The sequence below is a fragment of the Balaenoptera physalus genome (assembly GCF_965194825.1).
Source record: "Balaenoptera physalus genome assembly, chromosome: 14".
Classification (NCBI taxonomy): domain Eukaryota; kingdom Metazoa; phylum Chordata; class Mammalia; order Artiodactyla; family Balaenopteridae; genus Balaenoptera; species Balaenoptera physalus.
The window spans coordinates 36,155,227-36,172,256 of record NC_138893.1 but is presented as its reverse complement, the minus strand read 5'-3'; the positions used below and the strand labels follow the sequence as shown (position 1 = coordinate 36,172,256).

General features: G+C 37.8%; 2 protein-coding genes across 5 annotated transcripts in view; one reads left to right on the top strand and one right to left on the bottom strand.

Moving 5' to 3' along the window:
* SLC18A2 (solute carrier family 18 member A2) overlaps window positions 1–3,406 on the top strand; it is a 36,540-nt gene extending 33,134 nt beyond the window's left edge. For both annotated transcript variants that reach the window (XM_082424790.1, XM_082424789.1), the window contains exon 16: window positions 1,124–3,406. In XM_082424790.1, the coding sequence (XP_082280916.1) occupies window positions 1,124–1,228 (105 nt within the window). In that variant the 3' untranslated portion in view covers window positions 1,229–3,406. The remainder of the gene's footprint in view (window positions 1–1,123) is intronic.
* The window catches only part of PDZD8 (PDZ domain containing 8), a 96,327-nt gene continuing 82,701 nt past the window's right edge, over window positions 3,405–17,030 (bottom strand). For all 3 annotated transcript variants that reach the window (XM_082424751.1, XM_082424750.1, XM_082424752.1), the window contains 2 exons: window positions 14,152–14,314; window positions 3,405–9,429 (listed from right to left, as the gene is read on the bottom strand). In XM_082424751.1, the coding sequence (XP_082280877.1) occupies window positions 7,223–9,429; window positions 14,152–14,314 (2,370 nt within the window). In that variant the 3' untranslated portion in view covers window positions 3,405–7,222. The remainder of the gene's footprint in view (window positions 9,430–14,151; window positions 14,315–17,030) is intronic.

The following is a 17,030-nucleotide window of genomic DNA, read 5'->3' as shown; positions in this document are numbered from 1 at the left end:
TGCGCCACCAGGGAAGCCCCTGAAAGACATTCTTGATGAGAGAATTCATTTCAGTTGCACCTGATGTCGTGCTCTACACTCCTGCTGTCCTGTGGGGCATCGCCAGAGCAGACTTTGGCATAGGCTGCCTGGGCTCGTATCTGCCCCATTTGGCTGTACATCCCTTGGTCAAGTTCTTTAACCTTTGTGCCTACACGGAGGGTTATCAAACTACCACATAGGTTATTGTGAAGTTGAAGTATTGCATTGAAAATGCTTAGCACAGTCCTGGCGTGATAAACTGGCGTGATAAACCCCAGCTGTGCACTCAGACTACGTGCTTGGTCTGTACACTTTCGTGAAGAATGATGACTACAGTGCTTATCAGCTGAGGATGTTTATCAGTTGAGGATCAGTTGACCTTTAAAAAAGTTTTCAGTAACAATAAGGGAGTGCACAAGATTTTTATGTACATGAGAGGAATGTATTTTTTAAAATACACTTGAGCAAGAGGCCAGCCAGGATTTGGGGAGAGGTCCTCCTGAAATGCCATTTTTAAAAAGATAAGGGCCCTGTGACGTTTAGTCTAGGGAAATCTAAGGGGCCATGGCCGTGGTCTTAAAATATTGTAAGGGCAGGCTGTGAAGACGGCTGGAGTTAGAACTTGATCCACAAATAGAAACATGGAGACAGGTTTAGTCCAGCCTCAGGGATGTTTCTAACACGAGAGCTTGCCTCATTAAGGAGGGAGGACCTCCTTATTAAGTGTTGCCACTGTGAAGGTGCATTGGGTGACCTCCAGGATCCCCCCACCCTAATTCAAAGATTCTAAGTATAACCTAAACCTAACCTGCATTTCCCTTTCTTCATAGCTTACAGCTTCCTCCAAATCGACTTATGGCTCCTGGCAGGTATAATGGGAATACTGCAGACTGCTGCTGCTGCTTCCTATTGCCTGGAATTTTCAGTTTAGAACTCCAGGTCTTCTAGGGAAGGCACCTGGCAGTTGCACCAAATTACTGGTTGGTTGATAGTGGGTGGTACTATATGTAGTTTTCAAACTGCTAATCCTTAGAAACAGGGTAAGACTATCTTCTCTTTATGAAACAGTAAGTTAATATATCTGCACTTTGCTCTCTTTTAGGCTATCCTCATGGATCACAACTGCCCCATTAAAACAAAAATGTATACTCAGAATAATATCCAGTCATATCCGATAGGTGAGGATGAAGAATCTGAAAGTGACTGAGACCCTCAAAAGTCATCCAAGTATCTAATTGTATAAAACAGTGTTTCCAGTAAAATGACTCATCCAGAACTGTCTTAGTGATACCACTCATCCCTGGTGAAAGAGTAAAACAACCAAAGGTTTTCTTTTCCATGGTTATGATCGATTGCCAACAGCCTTATAAAGAAAAAGCAGCTTTTCTAGGGGTTTGTATAAATAGTGTTGAAAACTTTATTTTATGTATTTGATTTTATTAAATATTATACAATATATTTTGACGAAATAGTGTAAATCTATAAATATTTGAATCCAAATCAAATATAATTTTTTAACTTACATTCACGAACACCTGGGCAAAAAAAGTCTTATATATTTTCTGAATATTGGTAATGAGTGTTTAAAGCACGCATTATCTCCGAGACACTTCCAATAATGAGGAACTAGAAGGAAGTCTGAAAAACAGAATCAAGTAAGACGGCATATATTATATAGTGACACTGAATGTTGAGTTACTGAACTTGTAATTACAGTTGACCTTGAACAACACAGGGTTTGGGGTGCCGACAACCCATGCAGTCGAAAACCTGCGTACAACTTTACAGTCAGCCCTTCGTATCCATGGTTTCACATCTCTGGATTCAATCAACAACAGACCATATAGTACTGCAGCCTGTATTTATTGAAAAAATTCTGCATATAAGTGGACCCGTGCAGTTCAAACCGTGTTGTTCAAGGGTCAACTGTACTGTCAATATATTCATGAGTTAAAAGCTAGTTATCTCAGATACAGAAGACAAGAACTTGAGCCAGTCGTCTTTCGGATTTATCCATGAATCTCAGCGGGCATTAGTTTTCTATGTAATCACCTACCTGGAAACAGATGGTTGTGAATTATATGTTTACATGGCATGTGGTTGGCAGCAAACATTAAAGCCAATAAGGGTAAAATAGTAAATGTTCTGAAAGCAGAGAAAAGCACCCAAACGTATAAACAACTAGAAGCTTTCCTTTTCAGATATATACTTGTCTTACCGGATGACAGAAAATTGAGGATAGATATACCTTATACTGTCAGGGTTGTTTAAGCATGATGAGATATATCAACACCTAGCTCAGGTTTTAGAAAAGAAATTTAAAAGGCTAATAGCTGCTGTGATGTGAAAAAATCAGACTATAATTATCTTTGACCTGGAAGTCATCGAAGTGTTTTCTAGGGATCTACTAATTTTGAGTTGTTTGAAACTATTATTTTTTAGACTTCTGAAAGTTGTTCACATCAATGTGAAAACAAATTTTACATGAAGATGAAGAAGGAATGAAATTGTCTTCAATCGTGTTAGGAAAACAGGTAAAAATAATAGGGTGGTCAGGGCACACCCCCTTTCACAGGCAGGCAAAAACCCAAACATCTAAAAATGTCTATGTAATACTGTATCACCTAGTGCTGTGTGATGTAGTTTTTCTAAGCATGACGACGTTGATGTGCCTTTTCGATGTGACAGCAAGTACCGTGTTAGTGAACATTGTTAGTTTACATCGAGTTTTGTATGAGATATGAAGATAGTGTGGAATGTCTCAAATAACACTTGTTCATTCTGTAGTTCTGTAATCGTAAACAAAAACTACTTAATGTCAGTTCTTCGTTAAGCTAAAATTGTGCTCCTGTTAACTTGGAAGGACCCTTCAACCTTGTAATTCTCTAAGAAAGTAGCTAATACTTCCCATTTTCTTTATGAAGCTTTTTTTGTGGGGCTTTGATCTGAAGTCTGGTTTTCAAGTGCATGTGTTGGAAGCAAACAAGTGTCCTACTCGTGTATTTGCGTTGGGCGACTTACACAAGGACTCTTCTTTGCTGGAGGCACTTCTATGGCCAAAGTAAAAAGGCAGGATTGTTCTCTACTTCTGTAGGGGAGAGCCTTAAAAAAGAATGTGCTGCAAATCAATTCTCTTGTGGGGTTTGTGGTTCTCCTCACTCCCAATACCATGTACCTTATCCCTCTTTTATTTTTGCCTGCAAGGCTTCAGTCTCTTCAAGAATGACTGGCAGCCATGTCTGCTGGTGATCCCTAGCGATCATATAAAAGATATATATTTTTCAGAACTGTTTTGAGAGCAAAAGGTGTCAGTTGTATCTGAAGGAGAAAAAAATTGTAAGGTCTTTTATATGACTAGTATTCTGGGGTTGGCAAGACTATGAAAAGAGCGTATCAGAACAAAGAACACACAGCTCTCTGAACATTTATTTTTTGAGCAGAGGTGGTTTTTATGTTTGTACCTGGCAAAGCAGATACAAAAAGCTTAATGAGGTACTGATGAATATTCAATTCTTTCTTTTGACTGCTAAGTGTATCCACCTACGTCATGTTTTAGCTAGTTTACTTAATAAATCTTCTGAACACTACTGTGCCTGTTGTATTCCTTTGTTAACCAGATACTATCACTGGAATAAAATATGTAAGAAGGTATTGTTTTAACTGTGGGTATTCAATTAAAAACTATTCTTCTTTGCTTGCAGGCATCAGGTAAAATCCACTCCAGACTAGTTTGAACCATACTTTTTGGCTTTGCAAAATTTGTTTTAAATTGAAGTATGTAACTAGCCACATGGTGTCAGTGTGGAACCAACGAGTAAGTTATCCTTGTATCTCTAAAGTTATATTGTTTTCCTCATTGCTACGAACAAATAACTATATCTGATGAAAATAACTATGCTATGCAGCCACTTGACACAGTAGGTCCACGGCCCCTGGAAGTTCCATAAGACTTAGGGTGCACATGTGTGCACCTTTCAGGGGTGAGAATCCATGGTTTTAAACAGATCTTAAAATGGATCCATGGCTTAAAAAGGCTTAAGAGAAACTCCCCCAACCCTGTTTTTAAAGGAAAGCTGTTATCTCTCAATTTAGAAATAAACTCATTTTAAAACTAAAGTGATTTTAAATTTATTCACTTTTAGGGGACTTAAGATTTTATTATCTTACTATTAGTAAGAGCCAAATACCTTCAAACTGCCTTTCAAAAAATTCAAAAATACTTAAATTTAGAATTGACAGTACCCTCAAATTTTTAGCATGTGTTTTCTCCTCTCAAATTCACAAAATGGCCACATAGTATTTTAACTAGTTCTGATACTGAAGAATGTAAGGTTTGATATTAATAAACGTAGCATATGAATTGATTCTAAATGCTAAAATATTGCTCAGCTTGACTGTCTAACCTAATAATTCATCTAAATACCAATGTAGCAAATACACTTTAGTCCAATTACTACTAGATAGCAGAGGCAAATCCATAAATCTGATTATTTCACAGCATAAAAAAATAGTAAAACCAAAATTTAACGCTTTTAGACAATTTTCAGAATAGCAATTTTGTTTAGCAAAAGCGGACTTTGTTAAGCTTATCTTCATGGCCCAATTATACCAGACAATAATTCCATAGAGATGCAGCAGTCACCTTTTTCAGATGACATCAAATGAAGATATTCTTGTTTTCTGTGGTAGTTTTTATTTAATATTATTTTTTAGCTATTGATAACATAGCATGGCAGAAAGATTACATCAGGACTGTGATATAATACAACTGTTTTCACTGAAGCCTTATACCCTACTATTCCTTAGGCTATTGGAGTGTCCCCCCCCCCGCCCCCCCCCTTGCACGAAACTACAACTGTGATGCCTATACTGCCTCTCCCAGTAAATAGAAAAATATTGCACTACATTGAAGGTATATTTTACAAATATCATTAGCAGCATTACTGAGCTTTCCAGAATTGTGGTTCTACAGAGTTAAATACTTTTAAAACATGAGTAGATTTTTATGAAACCAAAGTTTTGCATTATTTCTACAGCTCTTTCAAATGCATCCGTTTCAGCAGCATGCTTGGATGTCACTAAAACTTCCATGGTATAATCCAAAACCACCAGCCACTTACTCTGTCTTCCAGGTTGTCAGTGGTAAGTGATTTTTTATGATAAGATGACAGTTGGTTATTACATTGGGCAGATTGTTTCAAGCTATTGTTACAGAACAACATTTTAGCTTTCAGTGAATTTGGTGTATAAAGACTTCTACAGCAGTGTTCTTTTAAAATGCAAGCATGTTTAAACAAAAATGGGGGGTATACACAGATATATTTTTGTTATAAACTTGGCCAAGAAAGGTATTTAGTTTCCTAATATTTTACTTAATAAAATAGCAAGAATGAGAACTGGCTATTGATTTTAAAAGTGGAATGGCTTTTCTACCCATAAAAATATTTTTATCATCCATATAACCCTTTTATTTCAATAGCTTTTTACTGTTCAGAGAACTTTTGCAGTTATGCTGTTGTTTTCCTCACAACAAGCCTGTGAGGTAGAAAAAATTTTGTTTATTCCTACTTTACAACAGGGGAGCCTGCAGCATGGAGCCCTTTTGTGGCTTGCCTATGGTTACACAGTTCACTAATGGCCAAAAGAAGAGCTTGAACTTAAACTCTCGTATGGAGTCCTGGGTCATAGACCTGGGCCAGAATCCTTACTATTATACTATGCCTTTTCCTGCCAGCCATAAAAACTGCCATCTAGTTTTAAATTCATGTCAGTTTCACTATATAGCAATTATCATAGCAGTTACCTACAAAAGGGGAAAACACGTACATATCTATTTTATAGACATATAAAAGGCCAAAGCTTTTATGGTCTACCAACAGAGGTCATGCTCACACGTTTTCCCTCAGTCATGTGTTACTGGGATCCACACGATGGCCTGAGTATCAGACTAGACCTTCATTTTAAGAGAAATGGTTCCAATTCCTATGTATCTATGCTGTGTAATTTTTTTTTTTTTTAATAAGACGTCTGAACTACAGAAGCACTCAGAACGATCACCATTCCTTTAAGCCTGTAGGACGTCAGACAAAGCAATAAATCTATTTTGCATGATTCCTCTCCCTTACAGCATTCTCATGCATGACTATTTTTCTAAAACAAAACAGCCAAACCAGATATCAACAAGGTCATTTTAAGAACAGTTCTCTGAAACTTCAAATATCTACATGCTTTATTTCCTATGGGAGAACTGAAGATGAAAAATAATCATAAATGTTTAGTACTTCCATTTGAAAGGCAAGTGTCAACATTTTGAAAGATTATATTTCAAAATCCTACTGGTTACTGTTTGTTTTGTTTTGTTTTTTTTAGTAATCTGGTCATCCTCTCAAAATTCTTGACCAACTGCATTCTGTATTTATTCCCTATTGCATTTTGGTTTTCAATGCAAGCTCTTCAAATTAATCACTATATTCTCACTGTACTTAAACTGCACATAAGCTTTAGAAAAAAATTTCACAAAAGCATAAAAAACAAGCAATATATGTAAAATTTTTTTTTTTTTTTTTTTTTTTACTAAATCAGCATAGCTAACTAAAGCTGCGGCATCTGCTTTCATGTTACATTTGGCAAAATCAAAACAAAAAGCACTCCCCCAAACCCCAAAATAACAAAAATCTCAAGCAAGTAGATATGACAAACTTCATAACACAAAGTAAGATTCAAAACCTGTTCCCTCAATGATTGATTGATTGCTGTTGTCAATTTGGGCATGCAGCAAATTTGTTGTTATAACTGTGATAGAAATGAAAATATTTCAAGAATCTGGACAGTATCCTATTTAACACTAATTCAAAAACTAGGAAGAGGAAGGAAAAAAACCACAATGAGACATCACACCTACATAAACATGAAAAGTCAGCTTACATAATTACATAATTAGAAAAAGTTAAAAATAAATTAGTAAAAATAAATTCCCAGTATAAACCCAAAAAGCATAGCTATAAATGCAATCTGAAACAACCAATTTAGTGAGCTGGTCATGTTTTTGCTGGAAAACCACCTTTTCCACTCTAGTTCTTACACAAGCAAATAACTGTGAAGAAGCAGGCCAAAGTGCATAATAAGAGGGTTTAAATGTGGTTATATCTGTGGTACTTTAGATGCAACTTTTCCTCAATCACTTCAAAGTTTAAACAGACTGTTACACAGACTCAGATGGGCCAAATAAGTCATCTGATATGCTACTGAATGGCTGAGAGTCTATTAGTTGGGTTATTTCACTATCATCAAGGTCTTCTTCCGTATCATCTGTGTACTTGCTTATTTTTTTGGAGTGCTGGTCTAAGGACAGACTTTCTAAAGATTCAATATCTTCAATGCCTGCTCTGTAGTGGATCATAAGAAGTGTTAGAGCTTGCAGTCTTTCACCTGATTTAGCCAAAGCAGCAGAAAGAAGTGATTTTTTCCTCGCATCTGTTGTCTCTTTTTCTTCTCTAACAAGGGTATTATTATGTTCCAACTCCTGATCAATTTCATTCTGCAGTTTATCTAGCATGAACTCTAGTTTCTGGATCCTCTCCTCTGTAGGCAACCCCCTGTACAGATCACGACCGATTTCTTTAACTGCAATGAAAACGCTGTCATCCAGACCACCCTCCTTTCTCACTAATTTTATTCCTGTGTTGTTGCCCCGTTTAGAAGGGCTGTTTGGGCCACAGATCTCTGTGTCACTGCCTTCGTTGTCTGATGTGTTGGGTGTGTGTTTTGGTGAAGGTTCTACTAGATCAGTTCCTGGCTCAGAAAGGCGAGTTTTAGAGACTTGACGCAGATTTAACAAACGAGAGCTCGTATTGATAATATGTCTTGTCAAACCTGTTGTTCTGTTGACTGACTTCCCAGCTTCAGCATCAACACGAGGGGGCAGGCCTAAGAGGGTTTCTTGTCCTTCCAGCCTGAGATTTTTCAGGGCCCGGTCTATCCGCTGATCAGTTGCTCCACAAAGAGGAGTCTCGGCTAGACACTTTTCCTGACATTTTTTATGGCAAACATAAGCACAGAACATACACTGGGAAGCAGCTTTAGTCCAAACTTTTTTCTTACAGTAATCACACCAAGTTGGGTTCTGGAACTGAGTATCCTGGAAACTATGTTTATTTTCCGTTAAACCCAACTGTCCAACAAAGTGCTCCTCTTTAGATAGGGCAGAAACCTCTTCGACCAAATGGAGTTCTTTTTCTTTCTCTAAGTTAGTAACTACATGGTGGTCTGGCTCTCCTTCTTTCAGATATTTGAAGTGAACAGTAATGTCACCGAAACAAAATTTGTCATTGAACCCCTTCTGCATACTCAGATTACGTAGCGCGGTTCTCGTGACCATGGCCTTAGGTGATGGGGCTTCCAGTCTGAATTTGGAAAGGTATTCCATGTTCGATGTAGCTAAGCATCCTAAAGCCACCTCTTCAAGTTTTAGGCTGACATGCCCCAAACAGATGAGACCCCCTAATTTGAAAGGCTCCCTGCACCACAGCGCGACGTTTAGGTACCTGTGGCAGGCGTCTACGTCAAAGAGGCAGCTGGCTCTGGTTCTTGTCCATTTTCCTAGCTTATTACGATAGAGAATTTCTGATGATTCCCACGTTTGATGGTCATCTGAACTGTCCTTAGGAGGGCAGGAACTTTCTGAAGTCAAATCTTTTGCCACTTCTTGCTTTGCTAAAAACTGCTTAGCTGCAGCTGCTTCTTCTACATGATCCAGATTTTTCGCTTGCTTTTCAGCAGGTTTATCTGCAGCAGGCGGTGGCAGCACCTTCTCTGGCTTTTCAACGAGAATATCTGGTTCTGCCTGATTTGGGGCATCAGCAGAAGGCAAAGGAACTTTGACTTGCGGTCGTGGTGGCACAGGTGGTTTGAAAGTGGATCCTTGGGTGGGTTTTGACACTTGTGCTGGTTCTGTTATCTCAGAAGATTTTAGGGCCAAGGGCTTATTTCCTTCTTTGGATGGAAGTTTTGGGGGTGGTGGGTAACTTCCTACAACTAATTTACGGTTTAAAACTGGTGATATAGTTCCAAAGGGTTTAACAGAAAGTGTTGTTGGAGTACGTCTGGGACTGTGACTTAATGACTGTGCCTCATCTTTGACCTCAGTTTGTGCTCTCACATCACTTGCTAAGTCTTCGAATTCAGAATCCAGGTCTCTGTTTTCAGCATCTACTGCCAACCCACTTGTTTCCTCTTCATAGTTTGGTTGGCATGAGCCTGACAGAAAGTTGTCTTCCAACTGTCCAAAGTTATCTTGCAGCACTGCACCCTGGTTACTCTGGCCAACAGGCCTTTCATAATATACCAGGACTCGGTCACCAGCCTGCTTGATAAGCTTCAACACTTGCAGTGTAGATGTGATTTTCACACCTGTTTTAAGATATTAAAAGGGACACATGTAAATTACTGCAGTAAAAATTACCTAAATTCACTAAGTGTAATTGCCATTAATTCATGATTACTTAACTAATGGAAAAGTAATAGTGAAACCTCTAAAATATCTTACGGGCTTACGGATACATCAGTGTACTGATTCTTAAACCCTGACTGCTGCGATGTCCTGGAAATGTTTACCTTTTCAAACCAAATGGCGACATGAAAATCCTGAGGAAGGTGTCAAGCTGCTAACTCCTAACTGCTTCCCATTCCTTCCTAGGTTTAAAAGACATTTTTCCTCAGTTTGAACTGAAGTGAGCAGAGTGAGACCTATTGAAAAGAATTTTATTAATGGTTAAACCAGGCTTAAAATGATGGGAAACTGTGATTATATTGAGGGAAATTGTAAAATGCATCAGGGATTACAAGCTGTATGGTGAATGATTCAAATTAAGAGACCAATGCTTGAAATAAACTTAGCAAAATATTGGGTTGGCCAAAAAGTTCATTCTGTTAGTGAATACATTGTTCAATAAAAGTCTTGGTGAAAATGAAAAATGTCTTTTATTTTCACTTAAAACTGAACAAACTTTTTGGCCACCCCAATACTATTATGAATAGTGGACTCTTACAGATTCTTTTCATTAGCCCTACCCATCAAACTAATCTTTTTCAGGACCAGAAAGAATAAGGAAGGCTTTAAAGTTAAATAAGTTGTTTACTATCTGTATCTATATCAACAATATCTATCTTAAGTTTTCATTTTATTTTCTAATAGGTGCTACATCAATTAGTTCAAAATTCAAAAAGTACAGAAAGATGTACAGTGAAAAATCTCCCTTCCACCTCTATCTCCCATACATATCGTCCCTTCCCTGAGGCAATCAAAGCTTCTGATGTATTCTTCTAGGGATATTCTAGGTGTATCTTTTAAAGGCTCTATTTTTTCCCTACCCTCCCCAAACAGTACTTACCTAAGCCAACCCTTTCTGTAGGAGTTACAGAAAGGTGAGAAGGGGTCTTTGCTTTCCAAAGGTCTTAAGCCCATCCTAAATAAATCAAAGTAACATCAGCCCCATCTAATAACCTGACTTCAGAGTTCCTCAACCTCTATATTCTCCTACTTCAGCTGCCCAGGCAAGACCATGCTTTAGACCTGGTCATCACTTGGAAGTTTTCCACATCAAAGATCTTTTACTTGGAAATTAACCTCTGATCACAATCTCCTATTTCCACCTCTAACAATCCTGTCTGCTAACTGAATCTGTTTTGAGGTAGCTTCCATGTCCAATCATTCCTCCTTTGCTCTCATGGTCCAGCTGGTCTCCTGATACCACTTGCTTTTCTCCCCAACCTCGGTTCAAGACTTCAGTGGTGTTCACATCAAACTTTTTAATTCTTTTGCCCCAGCCCTTTCCTCTTCTACCATCTACCTGTCTTTCTGATCTGCAGCTTTGCTAGCCCCTTATCGCCCTTTCCTGCTCCTGAGCTTATCACCTGGATACAACTCCCGAGTTATACCATCTATCTGCAGCAAGGCTTTCAGTGCTGCTTTAGCATTCTTTTGACTGGTCTCTAAACAACTAGGTCTCCAAACACCAGCTTCAAACCTTTCTTATTCCCCTGAAACCCACCCTTCCTACTCTCTTTTATTCTGTAGATGACATCACCTTATTTACTGAAGATCAGTAAGAAGCCACCTCTTCTCCCTGCCAGTCATTTTCAGGATCAAGCTATCTTAGAGGAGGAAGTATCCCTTGTGCTTTGGATCCTACTCCCTATCCCCTTCAGGACTTTGCTCTATCAATTATCCTTGCTAAAATTTTAATTCCCTTCCTTCTTCTCCTTTAAAACCTTGTTTTCCTTGGTTTTCACAACACTGTACTAATTTGGCTCTGATCATCTCTGCTTTCTTTTTTCCCCCACCTGTATCTGTCCTTTGTATGCAAACGTTCCATGGTTTTGTCATTAGTTTCTCTGCCTTTTTGTTCTCTCCCTAGATTAAACCCATTTCAGTAGTTTCAACTATCAACTTTTTCTTTGTTTGGCGTCCCCTCTTCTTCACTCTAGTCGTACATTCCCAGCTACTTCTGGATATCACCACCTGGATGTTTCGTTGATACTACAAATTCAGTGAAGTTAAAATCTCTCTTTGACCTTCTCCTTTTCCTGTTCTCACTACTACGGGAATCCATTTGCCACCCTCCCCGTTCAGCCGATCTGAATCATGGAGATGGCTGACTCCCTAGATTCCGTCTGCCGATCTGAATCATGGAGATGGCTGACTCCCTAGATTCCATCTGCTGTCAATCCTCCTAGAGTTCCAGTCCATTGTCATTCCTGGTTCAGATCCTCCTGACCACTGGCTTCCACTGTAGTAATAAACAGCTTTTTACTGTGATCCCTCACTTAGATCTTCCCTATTTTAATCACCAAACATATATTGCTTCCCAGTTTTCCTAAAACATTGGCTCAAAAACCTTTAGCCTACAAACTCATACTGAAATTCAGAGCTTTCTAGTATGGCTTCATGAATCATCCAGCCTTAATTTCTGCTGCTTCCCTTTAACCACACTATGTCCCAGCAAAACTGTAGTTTGACATAAATAAAAATTAAGTCCTTCTAATGATCTGAGATAGGCAAAAAACTTCAGCTCAATCTAAACTCATTCTTTGTGACTTAACATCTGCCTCTTGGGACTGTTCAGCCAAATATGGATTATTTTTCTTTTGGAATATTTCAAAAATATGCAAAAGCAGAGGAAATAGTTAAATGAACTCCATCATTGAGCTTAAATATAACAAACATTTTGCCAATCTTATTTCAATTATCACCAATCCCGTTACTAAATGTTTTTTTAATGTTGTATACCCATACAAATAAAGTATAGCTATAAAAAAAAGAATGTGTATCATACCCTCCCCTTATCTCAATGAATATTATTATTATTTTTACAAATGTTAGACACGAAGAGATGACTTTTGCATTTTCACCCTGCCTGTATTTATATTGCTTGGATTTATTTATTTATTTTTGGTAATAGATATTTACTACTTGTATAATTGAAAACAAAAATCTTTCATAAAAGGACGTAAAAAAGAGAACAATTTTATGCTGTAAGTAAAACCTAACAGGGTATGTATACATATAAAAAATTCATACTGAACTACGATTTTTAGCTGAGGGATAACTGTTATGTTTATGTTAAATAACTACGTAACAGATGAGGTTTATTTTATAGCCTTATTATCCTAAGTGTCTATGAACCAGTATCATCATCTGGGAGCTTGCTAGAAATACAGAACCTGGAGCCCCACCCCAGGTCAACTGAATCAGAATCCACATTTTAACACCATGCCTGGGTGATTGGAATACACAAGAGAGTTTGAAAAGCACTGTTTATGACATAATCAGAGGGATTTCCATGGGAAATATTGACTTAGTTGGGCTTCCAGGTATGCAATTAAATAATTTTAATTATTTTATTGTCATGATGGATATGAATTAAAGGTAGAGTTTCTTCGACATATAACCAAAGACAACTGCTCCTTAATTTAGGAACTAATCTACCTTGTTATTTATTGTTTTAGCTGTGAGAGAATATTCCATGTTGCCTTTAAAAGCTCAATTGTAACCAACCATGGGTTCAAGAAATCTCTTGACAAGCCTAGAATGGGTGGGCCAGGTACTACAAAGGTCTGAAAAGGTTTGGACTTTTCCCCCACTGGTGTCCACAGTGAGTCTTACTGCTTATTTATAAACATGCAAGCAAATAATCTGCCTAACAATAGAGACTTTTTGTTGTTATCAGTCCAACTGATAGGAAGGCATGCAGGTGACACATTTCTCTGCCAGTGACAGTGATTTGGGCTGCACTCTGAATGACAATCTACTAACAAATGGCTGGCCAGTCAGGAACAATAAGGGACAACCAATATGGGGCCACAGGACAGTTCAGGTACGCCCTCTTAGACAAGGAATCTCCTGTTCATTATCTAGTCCTAAGTGATGGGGGCAGTAGTGCTAACATTGTCAGTTTTAGGCTCAGAGTAGTAATGGTGGTGGCCACACAGAAAGATAACTGTTGACCTGCCCTTTCTTTCACATTCAATAAAAAAAAAAATAGAAGTAGAAGGAGGAAAATGGTCTAAAGATGACGTATTTTAAAGATTTATAATTAGAACTAAAATGACATGTGTTTAAAATTTTTTAAGGCTTCCTTCACATTTTTATTTATAGTATAGTTATTACTTTCTTTCCATTGTAAAAGTAATGTGCTTATAGAAATAAAGAAGGAAAGAGGGACTTCTCTGGTGGCGCAGTGGTTAAGAATCCACCTGCCATTGCAGGGGGACACGGGTTCGAACCCTGGCCTGGGAAGATCCCACATGCTGCGGAGCAACTAAGCCCGTGTGCCACAACTACTGAGCCTGCGCTCTACAGCCCACGAGCCACCACTACTGAGCCCGTGCGCCTAGAGCTCGTGCTCCACAACAAGAGAAGCCACTGCAATGAGAAGACCACGCACTGCAATGAAGAGTAGATCCCGCTCGCTGCAACTAGAGATAGCCTGCACGCAGCCATGAAGACCCAACACAGCCAAAAATAAAAAATAATAAAAAAAAAAAGAAATGAAGGAAGAGAGGAAAAACCCCCACATCTGTTCTCTGGTTTTCTCTGTAAATGCCAGGTATATTGCACATCAGCATAATTACCTCCAATAGCAATCAGTCGATCTCCCCGCTGAAGATCAGCAATTGCAGCAGGCGAGTTTGGGGCCACGGTCTCAATTATGACGTGCCCAGCATACCCGTCAGTTGACTGCACAAGACGAAGTGTAAGTCCGACACTTTGTAAATTCCCCTTTATTAATTCAACCTTTGATAAAGATAAAAAAATGAAAACAGATTCAGTGGGTTCATAGTAGTGGAGTGAGAAAACACAACACATCGAGAGCACTACAGTTGACGCTTTTATACCACAGTGATTATTATTACAGACTAATAAAGGAGGGAGGAAATCTTTTATTGTGACAATATAAATTAACATATGCTCAGACTGCACATTTGTGCCATTGAACCTTTTAAATGATGAGGTGAAAATAAACAAATAGAAATCCTAAATATTTTTCCTACATCTGGTATTGCATGTGGCATGCACTCCCTAAACTCTGACATCATTACCAAAGATGATTTGGTTTTTAAGGTTTTATTACAGAAAATTTTAAAAATATACAAAAGCACAAAGAATAATTAAAATGAACCCTGTGGTAGGTTATAAAATATAGTAACAAATTCTCCTTGACTTGAATGCATGTCCCTTTGCAATTAATACTTTACCAGACCTGCCATTAGAGGTATACCTGTTTCTCCATCCTTCTCTCAGCAACCAATATAACTAGAAAAAACAGACAAAGACACAGACGACCTGAACATGATCAACCTTGACTTAAATGACATTTATAGAACACTATACCTAACAATGCCAGAATACACATTCTTTTCAGGTATACATGGTAAGTCCACCAGGATGTGCTATGGTCATAAAACAAGCATCGATACATTTAAAAAGACTGAAATCCAAAATACATTCTTTGAATGGAATTAAATTAGCAATCAGTTAACAATAAGAAAACTAGAAAAACCCCAAACATTTGGAAAGTAAAACAACACACTTTAAGTAATTCATGGTCAAAGAAGAAATCAGAAGGGAAATTAAAAAATATTCTGGGGGCTTCCCTGGTGGCACGGTGGTTGAGAATCAACCTGCCAATTCAGGGGACATGGGTTCGAGCCCTGGTCCGGGAAGATTCCACATGCCTTGGAGCAACTAAGCCCGTGTGCCACAACTACTGAGCCTGCGCTCTAGAGCCTGTGAGCCACAACTGCTGAGCCCGTGTGCCGCAACTACTGAAGCCTGTGTGCCTAGAGCCCGTGCTCCGCAACAAGAGAAGCCACCGCAATGAGAAGCCCCCGCACCGCGACGAAGAGTAGCTCCTGTTCGCCACAACTAGAGAAAGCCTGCGGGCAGCAACGAAGGCCCCACACAGCCGTAAAAAAATAAATTTATTAAAAAAAAAAAAATTCTGAGTGGAATGATGATGAAAATACAATCTATCAAAACTTGTGGGATGCAACTAAAACAGTGTTTAGAGGAAATTTATAGCTTTAAATACTTATATCAGGAAAAAAATTCTAAAATTAGTGATCTCAGTTCCTTCCTTAAAAAACTAGAAACCCCAAAGTAGAAGGAAAGAAGAACAGAAATCAATGTAATAGAAACTAAAACAACAGAGAAATCATGAAAGCTGATTCAATGAAATAGTCAATAAAACTGATAAGCCTCTAGGATAGACTGATAAACAAAAATGTGTACTACCAAAATCAAAATAAGAGGGGAATATCACTACAGAATCTAGAGACATTAAGACAGTAGGCAACATTATGCACAACTTTATGCCAATACATTTGACAACCTAGATGAAATGGAAAAATTTCCTTGAAAGATAACAAATGAGAAAAACTGACAAAAAATAGAAAATTTGAACACCCCTATATCAATTAAAAACATCAAATTCATAAACCTTTGCACAAAAAAAATCCCTCCAGGTCTAGACTGCTTCATTGTGAATTGTTGAAATAACAATCTTACTTGGAATCTTTCAGAAATAGAGAAGGGGAGGGTATGCTTCCTAAATCATGTGTTAAGGCCAATGTAACCCTAATTCCCAAACCCAGACAAGAAAGCAGAACTACAGACTAATATTTCCAATGTTCAAATATGGATGCAAAATTTCTTAACAAAATTTTAGGGAATTCAACCCAATAATATATGAAAAGGATAATAATCATAACCAAGTGGAGTTGATTCCAGGAATTCAAGGTTGATTCAAGCACCCAGGAGTCAATTAGTATAAGTCACCATATTAAGAAAAGAAAGGAGAAAACCATATAAATATTTTAATAGCCACAAAAAAAATCAACATCCATTTATGATAAAAGCCCCCAACAAAGTAGAACTACAAGGGAACATCATAAATCTGATTATAGGCATCTACAAAAATCTATAAGTAACATAATACTCAAGGGTGAAAGACCTGTTTTCTACCCAAGATCAGGAACAAAGCAAGGATTTCTGCTCTTACCACTTCAATTCATTATTATACTGGGGGTTATAGTTAGGGTCATGATGTAAGAAAAAGAGAAGACATAAAGAATGGAAAGGGAGAAGAAAAGCAGTCTTTATTTGCATATAATATGACCCTATACATGGATAATCCCAAGAAATCTACAAAACAACTTTTAGAACTAATAAGTGAAATTAGGTCACAGAGTACAAAGTCAATATACAAAAGGCAAATATATTTCTATATATTACCAACAAATAATTAGAAAATAAAGAAACCAAATTAATTTGTAACAGCATAAAAATACTTAGGATTAAATTTTTAAAATTTATCTTTTTTGAGGTGACATTGGTTTATAACATTATATAAGTTTCACATGTACATTATACTTCTACTTCTGTATACACTACAGTGTGTACTCATCACCAAAAATTTCGTTTCCATCTATCACCATACAACTAATCCCCT